The 10,419-nt window shown below is 44.7% G+C and overlaps 1 protein-coding gene across 1 annotated transcript; it reads right to left on the reverse strand.

The window, feature by feature from the left end:
* Positions 1-288: 288 nt before the first annotated feature.
* On the reverse strand, positions 289-9,870 carry PAQR9 (progestin and adipoQ receptor family member 9). The gene is given in 2 exon segments (XM_050966041.1): positions 289-9,745; positions 9,748-9,870. Coding segments are annotated over 2 exon segments (1,287 nt in total). The 3' UTR covers positions 289-8,581.
* Positions 9,871-10,419: the final 549 nt, after the last annotated feature.

Raw genomic sequence — 10,419 nt, forward strand, 5'->3', positions numbered from 1 at the left:
ACTGGTCTATAATTTCCTGGGTCCTCTTTGTTTCCCTTTTAAAAGATAGATTCTGTTTGCCCTTCTCCGGTCCTCTGGTACCTCACTTGTCTTCTATGAGTTCTCAAAATATAATGGCTAACAGGTCTGAGATTGCTTCAGCTAGTTCCTTAAGTATGCTAGGGTAAATTTCCATCAGGCCCTGCCAACTTGAATGCATCTAGCTTATCTAAATGGATGTATCCAGTGTATTTCTGTTCCCAGTGGCCTCATACTAGCTTAGAGAAAGAAATGAACAAACCACACACATGCCTTTCTACAAGGAGTTCAGAAACAACTTTATTTATAGCTTACACTTTTTTTGCTAAAAGTGCATAGTAATTATGTATACAGTAGTCAGCATCCAAGACTTTACAGAGAGCAAATTCCTCAAAAAACAAACACAATCAAATTGAAACGAAGATTCATACTGTTTTATTCAGTTGCATGCAGAGACCCTTAAACAAGATATACTGAAATGTGCTTGAATCAATAGCTGATAAAAAGATGCAACTGTTGCTGTATTTTCTTTATGCCTCTCCATAGTATTGACTCCCATTTGCAACTGCAAGCCTTAAGGCATTCACCTGCAGCAGGAATGCTCAATAGGAGGCTCCTTAAGATTTGAATATAGCCAGCCATGAAGAAGCTCCCAGGGAACTGGAAGTCTACTGGTGGTCTTTCCTCTTAAATAATTATGGGCATAAACTTGCTCTCATTTGAGTCAATTGCTAAATTGCCATTGATTTCAGTGGAGCAGAGTAGGCCCTACTTTAGCAAACTGTGAAGGGAAGAAATAATGTTGCTTTTCTGCTCCAACAGAAATAAATATATTGAAAGGAGGCCTGTATTTTTTGATCCATGTAAAACCTTCTTATTTTCTTACATCTCACCTGAGTATATAAAGGATGGTGCCCCATATTTCATACCCTTAGCTTTAAATTGTGCCTTAAAAGTTATGCAGCTGTGCTCCTTGTAGCTATGATTCATAGAGGATTTCTAGAAAGAAGGGCAAAATGGATGAAGAGAAGGATCAGATGCGTTACGTTCAGTTTTGATGCATGTACAGGGCAAGGCCTGAGTTGGCTGAAGTCACTGGGGTGCATGTATGTTAGACAGAAGCAAAAAATAAACAAAGTTTACTCTTCCCTAAATATTACTTATTTAATGAGGACTGGTGCAGCAGGTCTTTATCACTGAGATAAGAGTTAGCGGAGCACAAAGGCCATGAGGGCATTTGAGGCCAGATCCTACTCCCATTTACACCAATGGAAATCTTTTACCATTGTCATCACAATAATTGGGAAAAGGATCAAGCCCCAAATGAACAACCAGGACTCATGAGTGTTAAATGGCTGCTCTGTACAAATGAATCACTAGGCAGCATTTATGAAAGAAAGGCAAACCTCTTTTGCTTTCCTCCCTGCTTCTCCACTGACTCCTTTGCATGTAGTTGGGTTGTAAAAAGGTGTACTGTTCATTTGAGGCCTTCTGAGACCCCCACTGAAGTCAGTGGGAGTTTTGCCATTGATCTCAAAGAGAGCAGAATCAAACTCTTCTGGAGGTAGGACTATGAGGAGTATAGACAGGGTACACTGTCCACTTGTTTGTCCAGGAGTTTCTGATTTTAGAAAGAGCCATTGTCCTTTCTCAGGGCGATTACAAGCCCGTTCGAATATGACATTTCTTGTGCCGAAGGTCAATGAATATTACTTAGCACCTACAAAGTTCTTTGCATTTTATAAGCATTTTACAAACATTAGCTAATCCTCAGAACACTCCTGTGAGGTAGGTAAGGTTTATTATTCCCATTTTACAGATGGGGAAACTGAGAGAGAGGGCCAAATTCATCCCTGGTGTGTTTCCACTGACTTACAGGAATTTGCCCCAGAAAGTTTAAATAACTTGCCCAAGGTCACAGACCATGTAGTAGCAGAGATAGGGTCAGAAGGCAGGAGCTCCTGGTTCTCAGGCCTCTGTTCAGACCACTTGATCATGTTGACTGTTATGGGCAATAAGATATGCTGTGGATATCTGGGTTCTTACTCTATGCATTATATGGTGCTATAAGGCATGTGGATGTCAACCCAATGACTTTAACCAGTCATGAAGTGCAGTAATTCCTTACAATTGCACTGCCTGGAATATTGTACTGCAATGGAAGCAAACTGTCAGACTCACACTTTCATTGGGTACTGTTGACATAAACATGATAAATGAGGCTGAATTCAGCACAGACACAATGAGCAGGAAACTTTAAACAAATAATCAACTCTCACATGAGAAAACATAATAATGATTCTAGTTCTAACTGCCAAATCTCTCCCCTGGCATGCAGATTAGAACTGTGTGCATCCATAACCTTTCACCTTGTTTCCAGAGCTCAGATGCTAGCCTTGCTGTGAAACAGCTGTGAGCTGGCTTGACATTCTAGATTCTAACATTCAAATGGATACACCAAGCTTCCCACGTGAAGAATTCCAGTATTGCCATAGCACTATAGGACAGTTTCTACAGGCCAGCTGTGTAACTCACAGGAGTAATTTCTACTCTAGTTCACATGCTACATGTAGCTGAGAAGCTTGTCATTCCTCAAGGGCATGTCAATATATAGGCTACAGTTCTGGGCATACATTCATTACAAAATAATGTCATGCACCAACATTCTGTGTAGCAGCAGCCCCACACGTGGTCTGTGCACACCTGCACAAGTGTGTAAGGATGAAGACCATTGCTGGGCCAAGAAAGGAAAAGTAAATAGAAAGCACAGGTCACGCTTCTGAACCCTAGACCCCATCCCTCCATGACTCCTTTCACAGAAGGTCTGAGAAGTACCCGCTTTTCAGGATTGGAGCAGAAATATTTTACTCTCCGCTCTCTATGCTAGGTGTGTGTTTTCTGGCAGGTGCCTATAAAATGCCCTGCAAGATCTGTCCCCTTAAATACCCTTCAAGCTCATAGCTATTAGAGAGCAGACCTGCTGTCTAAGCTCTGGACATGATTGTGGATGAACTGAATTCTCTTCAGTATGCTTGCAAGCCAAGGAATGGTTCCAAACCCCACTTAAGCCAACAGGAGTTTTGCCATTCACTTCAATGAGAGCAGAAATGGGTCCCATAACTGAGGGTGGCTTGTCCCATTTCTGGCTTCCCTAACTCATATTCATTAAAAACTGGCCATCAAATATATCAGATTGTGTTATTCACATATGTTCCCTTCAACAAATAAATATAGACATTCAAGTACCAGCTCCCTAGAAACTCTGCAGAGAAATGTGGCAATTATCATTGTAAGCATTTAATATTAATCTGCATTTAAAACAAAAAATATTAATTACAATTCTGGAAACCTAGGCAGACCTAGCTGTACTCATTCACCCTTTCATACATCCAGTGCATTGACAATACAGTAATTCAGAAAGTTGCACTTGCAATCAGCATTCATAAATCATTCTACAGATGGGCTTCAATGTTAAATACACCTCAAAACTTTGCTAAAATACAAATGTTCAGAATGAAGCAATGTCCTGAATATTACCTAGTGGTACCTTATTGAGCACTAATCTGTATATCAGGGCGGTTTTACAGCCACTATTTATGAATGGAAATAAGATTCCAGTTATACTTGCAACTATAGATAATCCAACCCCATATACTGTTGTCTGTAATTGGGATATATATAGATGGTCTCATGTGGCCTAACTGCAAATATCAAATGTATTTTTACAAGTTAGCCATGGCCTTTCTGACATTGCTTCTCAAGATGCCCTCTACATTGTTACTGACAAGCACAAATAAAACTCATTATGTAATACGGTTTAAAGAAGTTCTCTACATTTGGCTTCTACTCTCAGCTGTTTCTGAGCTGTCTCTTAGCACTGAGAGCTGTTCTTCCTGGCCTTTCTGATTTCTCCTACATTTCTTAATTGCTGGTTGGATGCTCTAATGTCATCTCTTTAAAAAATCTTTAAAAGAAATAATTTATTTTGAAGCTTGGATGAGCCATCTAAACCACTAAAAATGCCTTCTTTTAACGTGGGTGCATCCCACCTGAAACACCAACTTTATTCTTAACACATTAGTTTCAAACTCAATGTATATGGGCATAATATATGTAGATGTTCGAACAGTGTCATGGGTCAGATCCTGCAGTGGCTCCACACTCAGAACTCCCTTGGAAGTCAGGGAGTTTGGAACATGGTGCAGCTGCAGGAGCTGACTCTGTATTTGTTTATCCAGGGATGGCTCCAGGCACCAATCAGTACCTGGGGTGGCAAACCGCGCGGGACAGCCTGCAGGTTGCTGTGAGGATGGCCGTCAGGCTGTCTTCGGCAGCATGTCTGTGGGAGGTCCACCAGTCCTGCAGTTTCGGCAGCAATTCGGCGGAGGGTACGCCAAAGGCGCAGGACCGGCAGACCTCCCGCAGGCATGCTGCCCAATCCGCATTACCAGCGGACCTCTCACAGGCATGCCACCGAAAGCTGCCTGACTGCCATGCTTGGGGCAGCAAAATATATAGAGCCGCCCCTATGTTTATCTAAAGGATTTTCAAAACTTTTTAGTGTGAACCACATCTTAATGGAGAGATTGGTCCTTGAGACAATCTCCCCTCCTACTGACTACTGTGCAGACCACCTCCTATATTACTGGCAATTGAGTAACACCACTGCGGCAAATATAATCATTTACATGGATAAGTAATATCAGGAAAGTGTTTAATGTCGTTTTAGCATCTTTTACTTCAGTTTAGCAGCTGGAAACGAGGAGACAGGCACATGGGACCAGCCTGCTCGCTACAAACCATCAATAAATACTCATGGATCACATTTGGGAGCCACGGATTTACACAGTTTAGTCACATGCTTCATGACTCCACAAGTGGCTCTTCCACAAGTCATGTGTTAGCAGCCCCATCGCTGAAAAAGAATGAATGCGATATATTTGTGTTGGGCCATATCCTATTAAATACTGTAGCTTGATAAAACCAAAATTACAAAACTGTAAAAAATATGTAGGGAAAGAAGGTGAAGTGGGCCACCTTTTCCTTCTATTATCCACCTCTTGGGTCATCCATCTCATTGGGCTCCAACATGCCTCAATAATCACCAGATTAATGTTATGGAATAGGGAAGGATGCATTCTCTGCCTTAAACAACCCCAGAAGTAGACAGTGAAGAGGAGAATTTATCTACGGATTCAAGCAGCCCTAACTCAAGAGAGGCGTAATCTTCCTTGCCAGACTGAAACTCTCTCTGAACTCAATGAAAATTTTGGGTGCACAAAGACTGCCAACTGAGTCCTATCTGAAAAGAGTGGGAGAAGTCATTGGACCAAGGCTTCTTAATGATAGTCACGCTGGAAACACCTACTTCTGCTCAGGCATAAAGGACTCTAGTGATAAGCTTTCTGGGGAATATGTGCAAAGGCATAAATGGGAGATTAAATGCTCCACTTCCATTGACTTTCAGTGGAAGTGGAGCATCTAAAGGCTTTTTGTGTCTTTGAAAATTTCTCTGTGTTATGAGAGTGGTGGTGTTCGGAGTGACCCAAGACCTCCTCAATGCCAACTGGCAAGGCGGGGGTGGGGTTTACAATATTATCCTGATTCTGGTATGTACATTCTGGTTCACCAAAGAATGTTACGTGAGGTCTTAAACGAAAAGCTAGGTCACACTACTCATTGTCATTGTTGTGAAATGTATGTACAAATAATATGTAAGCAGTTCTGCATGTATACTGAAAATATGTTCTTAGAGTCTGTATCACAGCAAGGGTGGATACAGGTTTCCTGTAAGACAAGGGATATTTATTTACGTATTCTCTGTTGAAATGTAAATTAAGTATGGTCTCATTCACAGTGGGTCTTCCATCACCTATCTAAGATGAATGTAGATGAAGGACTATAAGGATTTCAGGAAGAAACTAACAGAAACACAGCAGGGGGAAGAGAAACTAATCTTCAGATATACTTCAAAGGTTTGATGGACCGTATTTGGGGAACAGTGTACGTACCCCACCATCCTGCATTTAGGCAGTAAATGGGCAGTGTGTTTACATTAATGAAAATGGGATCACAACCAGCCTTCATTGAAGATGTTGAAAAAGGCTTTGGGTCAGAAACTTCATTTGACAAGGAGGCTAACACAGTAGTTGAGTTTAGTTTCTAGAAAGTGTTACGATTTTGTTTTATATGTAACCTTTGTGTTTCCATTACCCTTACTCACTATCTCTTGAATCTTTGATAATAAACTTATAGTTGTTTTTCACTATAAATATATCTCAGTGCTGTGGTATTAAGCAAGGTGTTGATCCTGTGTTGAATCATATAAACTGGTGTGTACACTGTTCTCTTTGGGACAGAAGACCTGGTATTTCTGTGAGAGTTTAGTGGATAAGTGGTTGGACATTACAAGAGAACACTTCAAAGGGTCTGGGGACTGGGCTGCACCTATTGTTAACCTGCAAGTTAAAGTAAGGACTGGGATTGCCCAGAAGAAAGTGCTTGTGTGGCTAACAGGCTGGTAGTGTCAAGGAACTGACACCCAGTTAAGCACAAGCAAGTTTCCCTCTCTCTGGAGGCAGGAGGATAACAAGGTGACTCTGTTCTGGATACCTTGAGAACCATCACAGGAGCTTCCTCTATATATGACAGTCACTGATGCATTCAGCCTTCAAAATCATGTTTGTGTGAAGACTCCAACCTCAAATTAAGGGCCTGATCCTGCAATCCCAACTCAACCACAACACCCATTGATGACAATGGGAGTTTTTTCCTAAATCAGGACTACAAGATTGGGCCCCAAATACTTAATTGAGGCTTGATGCATCATATCTGAAAACAAATTTATAGGCAGAAACGTATTTCCACAGGTAGAGATGAATCTGCCCTGTATAAAAAATAATTAAGTTATTGTGCAATATAAGACTAGAGTTCCAGTAAGGAGCAACATCATACATTTTAAAAATGGAGCATAACAAGTAGTTTGCCACCTGAACTTTGACCGTAATTTCCTTGTATTATATTATTGCATGCTTGTTGTTTGTCCAGTCATATAACTTTAAAATATTTCTGTTAAAAACCCAGTCCATTTATAATCTACAAAACCTTTATTCGTATCAGTAGTATGTTGTTAATAATTAAGTCATCTCTTTGCTGATAATACCTAGGTTACTGTGCAAAGACACTGCACATTTGTATTTTTTAAAAAATCTGTTCATGGGTATGGTGTTGTTAACCTATAAACTGGAAGAGTCACCCAACTAAAACTTCTGTCCTATGAAACATCCACAGCACAGCCACTTAGGTAGGGCTTTAAAATGTCCATCTGTCACAGAGGTAAATGGAATTATGAAGCAGCAGGGGAAGGATGTCAAAATATAAAACTGAGTACTTATCTAGAGCCCGATTCTGCCTCCTATAAGTCGTTCAGTAGTTCCTATGCACATTCAGTAGTATCTTATTCTACAGTAATCTAAAGGTGACAGAATCTGGCCCCAAGTAACTAAAGAGCAGAAGAAGAGGAGAAGCAGAAATCAGGTCAATATACTTCATAACTTTAAAAAATAAATCAGATGTTGGATTAGGGCCTTTGGGTGAAATCATGTTCTCCGCTCCACAAACCTCCTATTGATGTCAATGGGAGCTTTGTGTGAGTAGGGAATTAGGTTTTGGTTCTCTGGGCTTGATCCTCTGCTGGTACAATGGCTTCAGTGGAATTGTGACAATTTACACCGGTGAAGAATCTGGCTCTGTATTTCTGTTTTGCCTTGGAATGACAATACCAACCATTCAAGCTTCAGTCGCAGAATATGAACAAAATTCCTTGATCAAATTATAGCTCCCTAATAGTTTGCAGTTGTTTTTTATCTTTCTCTCTAAAATCTTAACTGTAGCTTAGTTGCCACAATGGCTATAACACAACACTGGGGAGGGCGAGGGACTATGGACAGCAGTCAGCTTGTTTGCATTTAAAATCCAGTTCCACTGCCTGTGACCTCAAAGGGCTATTACAGTAGCACAGAAGAACAACTTCAGTGCATAATCTGCTAGGGAATTCCACACTGGACTTGATTAAAAATCTGTGTGTATAATCCTGGTGCAGGTGCATATATTGCTGATTTAAATAATCTCCTAAATGGTCTAGAGTTAGTAAAGGGGCCTTCACAGTTCATGCATTCTTTTTTCTAGCAGATTTAACAGTAGTGCTAAATGGTTTCACCTTGTCCTAAACAACCTCCTCAACAGTCTGGAGTTAGTAAAGGGGCTTTCACAGTTCATGCATTTTTTTCTAGCAGATTTAACAGTAATACTAAGTGGTTTCACCTTGTGTCCTAAACAACAATGTAGGAATAGTTATAAACAATAGTGCTTGATTTCTTCCCTTGGGAACCTAGTAGTTTTAAAAGTAATAGTAGTATTCTAGCAGTTCAGTGATTGACAAGAGGAAACAACCACTTTCAATAGAAAGGTACCAGGTTCCTTTGTACCTTTAACTTAAATTTTGCAGCATCTTCTAAAAAGAATAGGAACAGGAATCAAAATAGGAATAAATATACCTGGCCGCCTAGTCCTGTTTGCAGAGATCTGCAACGTTCAAAAATTTCCTTATGACCATTCCCAGGCAAAGCATTAAGAGCAGCATATATCCGATGGTGCCTAGGAAGGTAGGGGAGGCAGGTGGGGATTTGAGGAACTGCAGCAGCCCTTCTTCTAGATAGTACATCTGGTCATAGATGCTGAGGAAGGTGAAGATGTGGAAGAGTTGGTGGCTATGCCCGATGATGTCAAACAACCCCGGCTGGATCCTCTCGGGGATCTTGCTGATGTTGAAGAAGGCGGCCACCAGGAGCCAGAAGTAGCGCCTGTAGAAGTAGATGAAGAGGGTGGGGTTCTGCCCGCGCAGGTCGAAGAGGAAGCTCTCCAGCATGATGGGGCAGGCCATGCTGAGGGGCATGGCGAAGACGAAGGTCCGGATGGCGAAGGGGTAGGCGCACCACTCGGAGCGGCTCTTGCAGCACGCCACGGTGCAGGTGACGGCCAGCACGAAGGCCACCGGCAGCACCAGGGCGCTGTAGAGGGCGATGGGGAGGCTGCAGTCCAGCTGCCAGCCCAGGCGCTGCTGCAGGTAGCGGCTCATGGCCCGCGCGTCCAGCAGGCGCAGGCCGGGCAGCAGGTAGTAGGAATAAGCCACGGTGCTGGCGAAGCCGTAGTAGCTGATGGAGGCGTAGTCCAGGTAGAAGAAGGCGGCGCGCAGGCGCAGCGAGAGGCAGCTGAACACATGGGCCGTGCAGCTCATGGCAAACGTGAGCAGGACGCCCGAGGCGTAGCACCAGAGGGGCAGCAGGAGCGGGTGGTGGAAGGGCAGCTCGCCGGCCCCGCTCAGGAAGAAGAGCCGGCAGAACTTGCTCAGGAAGAGCAGCAGGGGGATGAAGTGGGTCCAGAAGTTGAGCGTCTCGTTGGTGGGCTGCAGCACCGAGGCCAGGCACTCCTGGGCGCTGCAGTGCAGCCGCCGGTAGCCCGACAGGATGAAGCACTCCACGAAGTCATCGGGCACCTCGTCCCAGCGCAGCAGGGGGGCAGAGGGAGGAGGGGGAGGCGCCTGGTCCTTTGCTGCCCGGCCTCCAGGCATGCTGCCCCCCTCCCCAGCCCCCTCGGCCCGCCGCGGCGCTGCTCCTCTGCGGGGGTGGCGGTGGGGGCAGGAGAGGGCGCCTTTGGGGCCCCGGAGCCGCGGAGCCGGAGCGGGGCTGGCGATGTGATCCGGCGAAGGAAAAGCCGCTTTCCCCGCTGCCGCCGGAGGAGGAATTGCAGTGGATTTCTGCTTCTCCTCCTCCGCCCCCCGCCAGCATCACTCATTGCAGCAGCTGCAGCATCGCCCCAGCCGACGCGCGGCGGCAGCTCCTCCTGCAGAGGAGCCCAGCCTCGCGGTAATTCAGCCCCTGCCGCCGGAGGAGACCGAGACCCTGCCCGGCTTGGGGCCCCGAGTGGCCCCCGCGGCAGAACGGGATGCCGGCTTCTGCTCTGTGCCCGCCTCCTCCGCCGCGCCGGTTAATGATTGATGCGCTGCGAGCGCAGGCGGCGCTCTCTGCCGGCTCGGGCGGTGGAGCCATTGATTTGTAAGGCCTGGGACAGTGCGCCTACTCCGCCCCCCTTTCTGAACACCCGATACATTGTCAGCCGGGGGATGAATTTTCCACTCCTCTCCGCGGTGCTGTGGTTTGCATGTCACTGTCATCACGGGCTCTTTCCCTCGCTCAGCCCGCAGCTTCGTGCGGCTCCCTCTCGCCTCTTTCTAGGAAATTCACACAAGCGGCCACTTTGGGGAGGGGCGGTTAAGGGGCGGGCTGTTTGGGGAGAAATACACAATAGGTGCTTTGAGAGGGGCACACCATTGTATTGTCATTA

This window comes from Gopherus flavomarginatus, chromosome 8 (genome assembly GCF_025201925.1).
Source record: "Gopherus flavomarginatus isolate rGopFla2 chromosome 8, rGopFla2.mat.asm, whole genome shotgun sequence".
NCBI classification, from domain to species: Eukaryota; Metazoa; Chordata; order Testudines; family Testudinidae; genus Gopherus; species Gopherus flavomarginatus.